At 32.9% G+C, this 14,051-nt stretch overlaps 1 protein-coding gene across 2 annotated transcripts; it reads right to left on the bottom strand.

Moving 5' to 3' along the window:
- Nucleotides 1-3,898: 3,898 nt before the first annotated feature.
- Nucleotides 3,899-13,242, bottom strand: LOC101250528 (probable serine/threonine-protein kinase SIS8). Of its 2 annotated transcripts, XM_004244556.5 has the most exons (15): nucleotides 12,588-13,242; nucleotides 8,227-8,617; nucleotides 8,023-8,139; nucleotides 7,841-7,945; nucleotides 6,738-7,212; nucleotides 6,391-6,431; nucleotides 6,221-6,289; nucleotides 6,039-6,139; nucleotides 5,819-5,897; nucleotides 5,612-5,710; nucleotides 5,461-5,529; nucleotides 5,314-5,363; nucleotides 4,798-4,879; nucleotides 4,463-4,557; nucleotides 3,899-4,364 (listed from the first exon to the last, which is right to left on the bottom strand). In XM_004244556.5, exons 1-15 carry the CDS (start codon nucleotides 12,878-12,880, stop codon nucleotides 4,259-4,261), a joined length of 2,172 nt encoding a protein of 723 aa, XP_004244604.1. In that variant the 5' UTR covers nucleotides 12,881-13,242; the 3' UTR covers nucleotides 3,899-4,258. The 2 variants fall into 2 exon arrangements, with proteins under 2 accessions (XP_004244604.1, XP_010324624.1); XM_010326322.4 differs by lacking the exon at nucleotides 7,841-7,945 and having other exon boundaries at nucleotides 8,011-8,139.
- Nucleotides 13,243-14,051: the final 809 nt, after the last annotated feature.

Below are 14,051 nucleotides of genomic sequence, written 5' to 3'. Positions count from 1 at the left end.
TTAGAAATTGAGGATGCCAATAGATTTTTATATTCTCTTCATTATCAATGGCTCATAAAAATATATTACTTTGACAAAAGTTGCATTAAAAAAAATCTCTCCTTTTATTTTAACAAAAAAATAAATCTGAGTATTCAGATTACAAGTTTTGTCTGTAATATGGACTTATTTAAATAAAATAATTTAAGATTCTAATTATTAGTGAGTTACACTTTTTAAAAAAATATATATTTTGATGTAAACACTTTTTGTTGTTACTATTATATATTTATGTGTCACTTGTTATTTCTATATATTTATTATTTTGTTTCCACCCTTCCAATTTATATGCATTATTTTCTTATTACCTAATTGGGCTGCAAAAAAAAATATTACAAAATATTATATGTTTGAAAATAATTGACTTTAAATTTTTTATTTTATTTTAAATAAATTTTCTTATATATTATTAATGTCATGACATATATAAAACGGTAGATTTCAAAGATCTAACAACTACACAAATATATAGAAATATTTACTTGTAGCAAAACAACAACAATTTCTTTAATAAAAAAAAAAGAAAATAAGAAGTAATATAGAAGCCTATCAATCTAAATTAAAGTTTCCAAATAAAAAATAAGAAAGTAAAATTAAAAAAAAAAACACAAGTAAAACGTTTACATCAAAATGGACATAAAGAAAATAATATAATGTTACCAAAATAGAAATATGTTATTCCTATTGTTGAATATATAAATAATAATGTGAATAAATTTGTGACTAGATTTACTTCGCACGTGAAAGTTATTTTAATATTAAAATTAGGAAAATAAGTAACATATAAAATTTTATATAATTTTTTACTTCATTTTCTTGCTAGCTACCGACACCACATCTTCTAGAGTCTTTTGAGATGCGATTTTTTTTCGAATTCTTAATTTTAATTTTATCGCAAAATTATATATATATATATATATATATATATATATATATATATATATATTAACATGTGTGAAACCTTGAATAAATGAATCACGTAAATTTCCTATTGACTTAACCAGTTGATGGCCCTTGAAATAATAATAATTTTTAATATTAAGAATGTGTTTGGTACGAAGGAAAATGTTTTTCGTGGAATTTTTTTTCTAGAAAATGTTTTCTTTGAAAACAAGTAGATTTTGGACTTATTTTTTCATGTTGGGTTGGTGAGTAAAAAATATTTTTCGAAAATGATTTTTAGTGTTTGATTTATGAATGAAAAATGTTTTTGAGAGACATTTTTTATTTTTACTAGAGTAGAAAATAATTTATGAAATTGAAAATGTTTTTTAAAAACAATTTTTATTTGGGGTGATGGTGGGGGAGGGGGTAGGAGTGAAAAAATAAAAATTTGAATTTTGTAGTAATTTAAAAAAACAAAATTAATTTTTTTGCGCGGTGGGTGGATGGGTGGGGGTAGGAGTTTAAAAATAAAAAATTGAAGTTGAAAATATTTTTTAAAAAGCAAAATTATTTTTTTTTTGAGGAAAATGAGTTGATTTGGAAAATATTTTCCAAAACTTTTGTCCCAACCAAACATGAGAAAATTGAAAAACATTTTTCAGAAAATATTTTTCTTCGTACTAAACACACTCTAAATGACATTTATTTTAAAACGGAGAAACAATATAGAGTTCAAATATTTAACATGATATTGATATTTCAAAGAGAGTGAAATATTAAAGATTTATTCAATATCTCTTAGGAAAATTCTTAATTGTCTTATTAGATATTTGTTGACTTTGTTTGATCTAAATCTTCTTATTTTCCATACTAATTAATGAACACCGACCAATCATATGCTATCATCTATAATAAAGTTTAAGTTATATATATTATCGGTATTATTATTTTTTTAAAAAAAATTAACCTTGTAGAAAATATATACAAGGAAAACTTTTTAAAAATTTATAATCTCAAAATTGAAACCATTATCCATTACAATATATAAAACTAATTTTGATAAAATTAATCAAAATGATATAAAAATTTTCGATATATATAATTTAAACTCATATTTATATTTTAAGGGTCATAGCCAGTCAACAAAAATGGCTTTTGAAAGTTGATAGTCTCTTGTGTTCTCTTTTCTAATAACAAAATCTTGTGCATGAATTTCACAATCAAGAATGTTTTTTGCTGACCTAATTTATGATCAAGAAGTGGGGGTGGGGGGTGGGTTGAGGGTGTCTAGTAGTATCCGATCTAATTATTTAGTATCTAAAATTTACTGATCAGACTAATCAATATTAAAATTTCAAATAACATTAAATTCATGTTGATATTTGCTCATATATTAACCTAAGTAGAGCTGTCAATATGGGTTAGCTCACGCCATCCGGGCTAATTCATACAAACTTCTACATTTTACAGGTCAAACTGGGCTAACTCATTTTTAGTATGGACCAAAAAATTGTGGGTCCAACCCACAAGTACGTGGGTTACAGGCTTGTCGGGCCAGCCCACTTTATTTGAAAAATATATTATATTTAGAATTATTAAATTAAATTATAAATTATAATTTAAAAGTGTTATCATAAATATCGACAAAACAATATTACATGATGTTAATGTTACTATTTTATAACCAAATCCACAAATAAAAGTATCTTTGTGATATTTATTAAGTTCTTTTTCAAGTAAAAGTATAAATATCTAAATAGAAATATTAACCTAATTGTTTGAGTTTGTACTCTCTTTAATTTTAAAATTTTAATATTATATAATATTTTTTAATTAATTTTTATTGGCCCACGGATCGGCCCTACCAATATTTCTCAAGCCCCACAAATCAACAAGCTTATTCAGGCCGGAACAAAAATCCTTTTCTCAAATAGACTCCCAAAATCATAGTCCAACGCTATTAAATCCCAGGCTAGGCCAGGCCGGCCCAACAGCCTAACCCATATTGACGGCTCTACACCAAAGTTTATGGACAAACATAAATTGTCATCTAACCTTTGAAATCATATACAAAATTTTAGACTATACTTCAACATTTTTTCATAAGATTTTCAGTATAGTAAAAAAAATTCTTTAAATTTTGATCTAGAAGGTCCATCGAAAAAGAAATAAAAAGATGATCATTTACTAACTTAAACATAAGTTTGGTTTGCCGAGGAGGTAAAATGTTTCCTACCGAACTTGTTTCGATGGTTATTACCCATTGTATTGTATTGCTAGTTTAACTATTAGTTTAAATTAGAGATAATGTCCAAGTACCCCCTCAACCTATGTCCGAAATCTCAGAGACACACTTATACTATACTAAGGTCCTATTACCCCTGAACTTATTTTATTAATAATTTTTTACCCCTTTTTAGCTTACGTGGCACTATCTTGTGGGCCCAACGATGATTGACTTTTTTTTCGAACTAGTGCCACGTAGGCTTAAAAGGGGTAGAAAATTACATATAAAATAAGTTCAGGGGGATAATAGGACCTTAGTATAGTATAAGTGTGTCTCTGAGATTTCGAGAATAGGTTGAGGGGGTATTTGGGTATTTTCCCTTTAAATTATACAAAGTTTGTTTTGGTCTATTACTTAAATTTTATTATATAACAACGCTAAATTAATTGTTAGGTAATATCGAAAAATTTCATTTCAAGAACGACCAATTGAGTGCAATTGCATCATTACCTAATTTTTCTTTATCATTTTGTCTTTACTTATTATGTAACAGTAATCCTATTCGATCCTTTATCCTTTCTTTATAGTAACTCTACTTCATACCCTACTTTTCTTTTTTAGATTTATCTTTCAAATTGTTGATGTCTAATAACATGTAACAATAGAGAATTTGTTACATTACAATTTAATACAACACGATGTAATACAGTACTTAACAACGTTCAAAACAGAAGAGTAAGGAGAATCTGAATATAAAAAAGTAAACACATAAAGAAATCAAGAAAGTTCTATACATACGTAAAAGAATAATAAATATTTCTTTTCAAAAAAGTTCGCCTATCTACACAGTGTAATTTTCCAGCGAAACTTGCCTACACACTATATATATTCTAAAAAACTAGGGATTAGAACATATATGCTTTCTAACATCCATTCACTATCAGGGTAAATGGAACTCCTTACCCTTTTAACTTTAAAAAACAAGAAAAAAAATGTCAAAGAAAAAGAAACAAAGTTGTGATGCCTCATGTATTGCTAATTCACTTACACAAGTGAACTCCTGCTAAGTTGTTATCTGGAAAAAAACCTGTCGATTCGTGTTTGATATTATGTCCCTATGTTCTTCCTAGCTGTCGTTGATCCTGTAAACGAGAGAATTATGTCTGTCGTTCTTTGGATTATGTCTTGGAACGATGGACGGATTGCTGGATTGCTGTTTGTATCAAGAGAAGAAAACGAGGTTTAGTTCGAGCTCATATTGCACACATCGATGAGAACATGGAATGAAATAAACGAGAGAGAAAAGAGCACCTTTGCCAACAATCGAGGATGATTGTAGATACTCGAGTATCAAGATGTTCCGGAATTTCCAATCTACGATCCATAAATCCGACAACTCCTACAACCTTTAAAGAGAAAAGTTCATTGGTTCAATGTAAGAACAACATATCCAATGTAATCTGCAAATTACGCAGATCTTACTGCTACCATGGGAGGTACTAGGTAGAGAGGTTGTTTCTGATAGACCCTCGGTTCAAGTAAAAACATTACAAAGCAGTTCAAAAATTGTTTTAGTGAGACAACTTGCAATAAGCTAGCACTTGCATTTGTCATACTTGCAAACAACAGAGAGGTAAGAGAGTTACCTGTAAAGAATTAAGGTTGTTCCATGGAATAGATTCGGTCATTAATTCCCATAAGATCACACCAAAACTGAAGACATCAGATCTGTCGCGATAATATAATAAATCCATCAGAAAGACATTGCGAAACGACTACGTCTGAATGCCAAACGAGTTGGGATTGGCTTATATGAATTCTCACTGCTTCAGTTAAGCTCAACTCATGCCATCATCATCATATGTATATACATATGTATGTGTGTTTTCAGACAGAAAAAAGGAGGAAAAAATGCTTGAATACTAAGCAACATTTGGTGCCAACAAACACTATTACTCGAATGGATAAAATGGTTCCCGCAGTTTTATTTTTGTATCTACCTACATAAAAACATGTTCTTAGGACAAAGGCACGAAGGTGAAAGAACTCAAGCTCAACAAGCAATTGAGCATCAGCCAATCACCTAGTCATTTCGCAAATTAACAGGTGCAAAAATATTTAATCTTCTCATGAAGCTTGCAAGCAAGGCTTTGGGAACTTACTTTTCTGTTGAAGGTTCATTTCGAAGTACTTCAGGAGCCATCCACTGAGGCTGCAATAATCAAGAAAACAAAAACAGACCAGTATTGGCATAAGCTATATTCGATGTGACAATAACAAAGGAGGGAAAAGGAAGCTAAGATGTTTACCGTCCCTCGACCAGATTTTGTTGTTAAAAAGGTTGAATCTTTAAATCTTGATAGGCCAAAATCTCCTACCTGGAATAAATTATGTCAGTGTACTTATCTATTGAAGGGCTTCACTGAGAATCATTTGAAGCATTAGTTCAGCAATCAGTACCTTGACGGTCCAACTTTTATCAACAAGCAGGTTTGATGACTTAAGGTCTCTATGTACAATAGGTGGGTTCCGGCGATGCAAATAATTCATACCTCTTGCCTAGAGTCAATTAAATGAGTGTTAGGAACACCACGATTCTACTAGAATAAATGTCACACTGAAAACACATTTAAGACGGAAATTGATGAGTCCAAGCAGAAACCACACCACATCGAGGGCCATCCTAAGACGCCGTCTGAAGTCTAATAAATGATTATTTCCATGGAGTGTTTTGAAAAGACTTCCCCTGAAATACATGATAAGAATGTTATCAATTCTATTTGTCCAACTGGACAGAATGGACAATCATCTGCCAATTGCCAGTCCAGTTCATCGACAAACTTCTCCACCGCATTCTCCCACGGGGGCGTGAGACTCAGTTCAATACCTGGGTAAAAACTCTGTGATGATGGCAGATTTTTCTTGAGAATACACAGCCCCCATGAATAGCAACACGTTAGGATGCCTGAGTCTTTTCATTATTTCAACCTGAAAACACGGTAGAGAAAAAATTAGAAGTTTTTGTTCTATCAAGGCAGTGTCCAACTTGCAGCTGGTATTATCACGTACCTCCTTTTTGTACTCGAGCAATGTTTCCTCACTGCATTGATTCCCAAAGTAAACCTTAACAGCAACATCCTAAAGAAAACATTGAGAGAACTAACAATCAATATACCTCCATCATGAAATACTATTCAGCCTTTAGAACATAACCAAAAACTTGTAAACGTGAGAAGTACCGACGCATTCCAGATTCCATGATACACAACACCATATGAACCTAAAGAAAAGACATTGAGGTCAGTGATCATTTTAAAAACTTAAATGTTCTGTACTTGATAAATGATAAAAGGCTCAGCATTAACATGTGATGATAATTTATGCAAAGAGTAAACTAGGCAACCATTGTACCAAAATTCAGGTAATGTTTTCTTCCTTCCAGGCATCCAGCACATATGTTATGCTTAAAACATACAATGAGTGGTAACAATCAACGAAGTAACTACTCAAAAAAATATTTGTCCAATGGTTCATTAGCTCAAAAGAGCAAAGTGTATGTAAACAATGGCGAGATTACTCTGTTTACCTCGTCCAATTTCCTCCTTTAGGCTTATGTCTTCCCATAAAATTGCACAATCTACTATCAAACTCGACTCATTTTCAACTTTGAATGATGAATTCCCATAGCTATCTGTGCTCCCACCTGACTTAGGTGATTGCTGGTGTTCATCACTCATACATGATCCTGGAATCTGTTCAGGAATTTCAAGTGCCTCGGGAAATTTGTCGGAGTTTTTTGAGGAGGACCCTCCAGGACCATCATGCCCAGTTGTAGGGGCACATGTTCTTCCTGGATGATAACTTCCTTTCTGGTTTTTCTGGAGGTGATGATGTGCATCAACAAAGTGACAATATTTTCCTGTAGAATTTGATGCCGCTGATGAATGTGGTTCAGCTACATTCTCAACAACAGGAGTATCGTCATCCCCGTTCTGGTGACCCTTCTCTTTATTAATGTGCCCAAATCCTGCAATATTCAGCTTTGACATAACCTTTGCCGCCTACAATTGCAAACAAGTCATTAGAAATAACATCCAGGTTTAGTCATATAATACATAATTATCAAAAACTTTATTGGGAGCTTGGTTCTTCTATTTCTTCGGCACAAAATACCTACATTTTCTGTTTTAAGTATTAATTTCTGTCCAGTTTAACTTAGTTTAAATGAACCCCGGGACCCCAACAGCGTTTACTTCCCGCTCCCCACCACGAAAATCTCTTATCCTTTTGCTACTTAGATTCATCCCATCTCTAGAAGGCAAATCACGTTTAAATAGAGGAAAACCCCTTTGCCATCCCCCCCCCCCCACTCCTAACACACACAGAGCACTACCACCAACACTTTATTCTGTTGTTTGATCAGTTATTACTCCTCTTAGTAAGCTGCAGAGGTGAACCCGGAATTACTCAACTTGTCACAAAATTTGATGATTGGTTCTTGAATTTCATCTAGATCCTTCCATGACTACTCTAATTCATCTTATCAAGTGTTCTTTAGCACAAATACGCTAACAAGACCTTGAAGGTAATTGCCAGCCAATCTTTTCAACGAAACTAATAAAGCCAAGAAGAAAGAGAGGGACATCATATAGAACCATACTCCAGACATGTAAAGTAGCAGGAAATTACAAATTTGGAAGGCTGAGAGATGTCAAATGAAGATTCATCCTTCTCAGAGCTCTCTGTGTTAGCTCTATTCTTCCCACCAAGCAAACTGAAACTCAGCCGTGTAGCCTGAAACGTTAATCTTACCTCATAAAACGCCATTTTAGTCAATAAGAAGCAAGTAAACAAACTACCTTCACACTTACTGGTGCTCTGGGTGGCTTCAGTGGTTTTCCTTCTTTGGTGTCTAAATCAGCCTCATCCCTAGAGCTCACTTCTGCAGATGCATCTTCTCCACGCTTCAGTGAGAAAACTTTCGAGGCCTGAATAAGCAGGAAAAACCAAGGGATAATTATTCAGAATGTGACGAAAATGTTTATGAACCACAATGACAACACGATAATAATCACCAGATTTGAAACAGAGGATGCAATTTGTGGTCGTTGATTCCATTGAATCCTTTTGAAATTTATTTCCCGAGCACCGGGTTCACCATTGTCCTCATGGGAACTTGTGTCGCTTGAGTTTGTATTAGTGAATGAAGCTGCATCATTCGAGACAGTGATAATACCAAAAAGCTCTCCATTCTCGTACAATGGGCTCTTTGTCAACATTGCCATAAATATCTGACCATGCCTCTTCTTACAAGGAAACAGACCGGACCATGATTGTCCATAGCGCAATCTTTCCCTGGCAATCCTTACCAGTTGATGATACTCTTCACATATAAGGAACTCAGTGGTCATCTGTCCAAGTACTTCATGCTCCTTATAACCATAAAGTCTTTCAGCAGATCGATTCCTGCAATAGAAAAGCTTCTGTGTGTAATATGCAACTCACAACAGACAAGAACACCTAGCCACCTAGAGTTTTCCTTCTTTCTTTTTCTGTTTTTGACATGCCCTTAAATTGTAGTTCCTTTTTCTCTAGCAGGAAACAAATGTTTTCCTCTATTAATTTTCAAGAGTCAATCTGCAGGTAATTGTATTTTCTGTAATGTTGGATGCAAACAAATCTACACACCTACATATCTAAACAAGATATGCAAGGCGATTTAACATCAAACCTATGGAGAAATATGTAACATTCCGGAAAAATTTCATGTCTAGTGAAGAGCCCAATAGATCTTTAAGAACGCGTATTGGGGATACATAGGCATCCCAATGCCCAATATTGAGAAATTTTGGGCATAGTATAGAAAATTGGCTAAGGGATATTAGTCAATTTCAATTGGAACCATAACTAACCCTTTTAGACCATCCTAGGTTAAGTACTAGGATGTTTCTTGAGTTATACTAGGTTAGTGTAAGAATTTCGGTTTGACCCCTTTAATTTAATTAATTAAGTTGCTAATTTAATTAATTAGGTGACCTAGGGTAAATACTAAAGTACCCTCAAGTCGTTAAGACCATATCTAACGCCTTGAACCATCCTAGGTTAGGTATAAGGTTGTCTTTTTCTTGTCTTAACCGAAATCTGGAAATTGCTTTGTGATTTCGGTTTTGTCCTTTTAAATTAATTAATTAAGTAGTTAAATTAATTAATTAAGTAACCTAGGATAATTACTAAAGTATCCCTAAGTTGTTAGGACCATAACCAACCCTTTGGACAATCCTAGGTTAGGTACTAGGTTGTCTTTTGCTTGAATAACTGTAATCTGGAAATTGCTTTGTCATTTCGGTTTTGTCCATTTAAATTAATTAATTAAGTTGCTAAATTAATTAATTAAGTAACCTAGGATAATTACTAAAGCATCCCTAAGTTGCTAGAACCATAACCAACCTTTTGGACCATCCTAGGTTAAGTACTAGGTTGTCTCTTTAACTAGTTACTAGGTTAGCGTCACCCAGTTAAGTCTTAGGCTGTCGGTGCACTAATTAGTTTATTTTGCTTGGTGCTAGGTTAGTTAGCTAGTTAGGGCAGTTAGTTAGTGTCTAGAGTTGGTTAGGAAGTTAGGCCCCACATGGAAGGACCCTTGCACACGCTTGCCCCCTAACTACCCTAACCGAATTCGGTTAGGATGGTCCCCTCCTTTGGCCGCTTCTTCACATGTCTTGCACATGTGTTGATTGTACTTTCCTAACTAACTATTCTTGATGGTTCATTTGGAATGTTTACTTATTGACCCAAGGACCCTCACCACGTCCTTGGGCACTGCTTAAATCTACATGATCATTTTAAATAATCATGTGTTATGGTACCTAGGCTTGACACTTGGATGCCTAGTACAAATTGTGCAAATATTATGAAGCGAACATTTTTAGCTTAGGGTCTTCCTTGCAGGTACATTTCTTGGATAATCAATCTTGGATTGGGTATGACAACCCAAAATGTATTTTACTTGCTCATGCATAGAAAATTGGCCAACACCCTTAAGCCAATATTTTCTAATATGCCCAATATTTTGCCTAGTTGGGTATTATATAGAAATTGGCTAATACCCCTTAGCCAATTTTCTATAATGTCATATATTTCTCAATGTTGAGCATTGGGATGCCTTTGTATCCCCAATACGCATTCTTAAAGATCTATTGGTCTCTTCACTAGACATGAAATTTTTCTGGAATGTTACAAAATATTTGCATAAACCAAAGTGTCTTTCACTCTCCCCCTATCCGTCCCTCTCAGCATACTTCCTCCCCTCTAGAGTCCCCCTTTAAGAAATTGGACAATTCCTCGGAAAATTTACTGTAAAGTTAGGAAAGAAAATCTTTGTACAACATATATATTGACTTCTTCGTAAGTTCACACATTTATATTTAGACTCCCTTTGACTTCTTCGTAACTCCACTCACTTATATTTTGACACCCCTGTATAATAATCCAGACTCCCCCAATGGACAAATGAGTTAAACCAAAGTGCATAGTTTGAACTTTAAGGACTAAAAGACAATGTTAGCAGAGATCTCTTTGATTTAATTCCTATTTGTAATCTCTCACTGTAGTCAATAAATCAGTTAACTATATCTCAGGCCAAACCAGTTTGGGATTGGTGAAATGAGTCTTCCATATATCCGATCTTAGAGTTCATTCCATTGCAATATTATACTATTCTTTTAAGCTTATCTTTTAGAGCAAATTAGTATATTCTAGATCTCACAATTATACCTTCCTGGACCTCATGTAAGTGCAACAACAAGAAGCTAACGCTTAATTTGAACCACTCTTTAGCTGAGTCATTAAATGAAAAGGTTTCAACAGCAACAACTACACCTTTATCTCCAAAAGAGTTGGGACAGGTTGCATGAATCCTTACTGTCCGTATCACTCCACTTGATCTCATCTCAAGTCAATATTATAAAATAAAAAATAAAAAATAGTAGATTCATTATATGTTGAGTGTAAAAAGTTGATCCATGCCACAATGTTAAATCATGAAGGTAATTTTAGCAGCTACAAAGATCATTGCAGATGTAAGTTTTCGAACAATCAGAATAGGAAAATGTTCTTTCCAGACACTGGGCAGGACAAAGGAAAGCACAAACCATCCTTCAATTCAGGACCTATCACTGGACAACATATAGGAAGGAAGATCATAGAAGACAGTAAATAAAGAAGATATCAATCTAACTTGATATCAGCCTTAACGACAGAGATATTCAGAAGATAAGTATGTCAACAAATCAAGGAAATTACAGCAGCAAATGATCCCTTGAACTATGCCAGGAAACAAATCAAGGAAAACAACGGTAGCAGTGATTTCTTGAATCACGCCTAGAAAAGATTTTCAAACAGCTGGAAGATTTCGAAGTCACTAAGGACTTTGCCTTACTCTTGGAAACAGGATTCACTTCTCCTTTTCCAAGGATCAAATCTTTTGGTTGCGTGCATTATTCATCAGTCCATCAAACCTATATACAGACTGAGAATGACTGAAGAAAACATACAAGACGACTAAACCTTTTTACTATCTTTGTTCTACTTTAGCAAGCATTGCTGTTGTGAGTGAATTACCGTGTAATAAAAAAAGAGAAGAGAGAAAATTAGAATGGTGAGCGATTGTAACAAAAGATTGAAAAGAGCTTAAAAGAAAAAAGAACTGAGTGTAGATTTAGGATGTACATTTGTACAACTCAAAATCTAGAAGAGAACAGGGAACTAGACTAAGATCCATTCTAGATCCCAAGCAGTATAAAACCATCTGGTGTTAAACTTCCTTTCCGCATTTTACTTACCCCTCAATCTTGAACTAATTACTGAAAATATACTGAAAATCCTCCAAATCTCTCCTTACATTGAAAATATACAAAAATCAACAATGTTTTTAAGTAAATCTAGCTCAAGTCAACTACAATTTACCAAGCAAAAGCTCATAGTACCAATAATCCCAGCTAAAATCAAACATCGACCATTATAAATTTATCTTCAATTATCTATTTACCCATGAAACATTATCAAGTTCTGAAAATTCAATCTTCAAATATTTACAAATTTGGATTTTTAAGGCTTCAACTCACAAAACTTCAAAATAGTAAAATGCACATCCGAATTCCAAAAGCTAACTTCAAATCCCAAAAAATCACAACTTCAAAAACTAAAATATTCACGTTTCAAGTTTCAACTTCAAAATCTACGAAAAAAGGAGCTGAATATACGCAAAAATCAACTAAAGAACCAACTTTTCAAAGTAAATCAAGCTCAAGTCAACTTCATTTACTCAATAAAAAACTCTAAATATCAACAACCCCACCTCAAATAAAACACCACTCAATATAAACAGAGTAATTTCATTATCAAATTTGAACTGAAAACAAGTTTCAATTTCACTTACCAATATATTATCTCCCCTGTACTAGCTCTACTAACATGAACAGCATGACCCATATGATTCAACACATTCCTATACGGACTTCCAGTAGAAAAAAACCCAGGAACACGAAACCCCATTTCACCTGAATCCATTAATTTCTCATCTGAATCATCCATTTTCAATGAATCATCTATCTTTTTTTCTTGCAATAAAACATTGAACTGTTCTTCAAGCTTCCTATGACTCGATTCAAGTGAGTAAAATCGTTTAGCCAAACCTGGGGTTGACTCATCGTCGCCGTCTCCATCGTACATGGCTGCCGGAGGCGGTGACTGCGGCGCCGGCGGTGAAAAATGATGGAGGTGGACATTTTTTTTTTTTGATTTTCGTATTTGAATATCAATTCTTGATTTAAAAATTGGTTTTTTTGGTGGAGCAAGTGGGTGTCTGCCACGTGTCCTTTGCCGGCCAATTGAAGCTATCAGGTGTCAACTAGTGGACGGTGGGTGTTGTTTAATTCAAGAAATATTTGATTGGTGAAAAGAAAAATACGATAAATTAATCGAATAATTCTACGCTTAGTCAAAAATATTGCAATAATGAAATAGCATTATACGTCAATTCGGGAAAGATAGTGTATATGCATTCTTATGTTACGTTATGTAGGTAAGAGATTGTATCTATAGACCTTTGGCTTAAGTGTTATATATCAAAATAAATACGAGAGAAATCTAGTGATTATAGCTTGTTCGGATAGTTGTTTTCTATTACTGCATTGTATTACATCGTTAATTTATACATGAGTACATTATTTATTGTGATTGTTATTTGAAGTATTTTTAGTACATCGTATTTTAAAGTTCATGTTTATATAAGATGGAAAATCTTATTTTGTTAAGTTTGTGTTTAGATAATGATGAAAATCTCTTCCTCCTCCGTTTACTTTCTTTTCTCGTTTTGTGTTTATTTATTTAATAATTATATTTTATCTTTTATACGATTTTTTGTTATTCGAAAAAAATAACATACTTTTCTTTTTAGTATGTTTCGAAAAGAATGATTTATTTTATTTTTTGATAACACTTTAATTTAACTTTTCACGTGACATTTAATATCACAAAATTAAAAGACATTTTGATATATCAGATACAAGTTTAATTTAGAAATACAAAATTAAGAAACCTTTTAATATTCTTAAACTTCCTGAAGTATTAATTTCATTATATCCTACTTTTTTTTTAGAATTATTCTTTTTATGTGTGATGATATCATATAATAACCAAAATTATATAATCCAAATATTATACATATTCAATACGATGTAAAATTAATGTAACAACCTTCCAAAAGGAGTTGACATAAACTCATCATTATTTTGATTATATAACTAAAGATCAACAGAGTGATTCAACGAATTATTAAATATAAACTTATTAATTTTATTATAATTGATATTCATCCAAGTATAAAATATCATTTAAATGA

The sequence above is a fragment of the Solanum lycopersicum genome, chromosome 8, assembly GCF_036512215.1.
Source record: "Solanum lycopersicum chromosome 8, SLM_r2.1".
Classification (NCBI taxonomy): domain Eukaryota; kingdom Viridiplantae; phylum Streptophyta; class Magnoliopsida; order Solanales; family Solanaceae; genus Solanum; species Solanum lycopersicum.
The sequence above is the reverse complement of the archived record's forward strand: the minus strand, read 5'-3'. Positions and strand labels throughout refer to the sequence as shown.

Bases quoted from the DNA above. Each gene is read 5' to 3' on its own strand.
- LOC101250528 (XM_004244556.5), bottom strand. From the start codon at position 12,880: ATGTACGATGGAGACGGCGACGATGAGTCAACCCCAGGTTTGGCTAAA. The intron at 8,140-8,226 runs GTGATTATTATC...CTGCTTATTCAG, and splicing joins CATCCTCTGTTTCAAATCTG to GCCTCGAAAGTTTTCTCACT. The intron at 6,432-6,737 runs GTAAACAGAGTA...TCTTTTCTTTAG, and splicing joins AAAGGAGGAAATTGGACGAG to GTTCATATGGTGTTGTGTAT.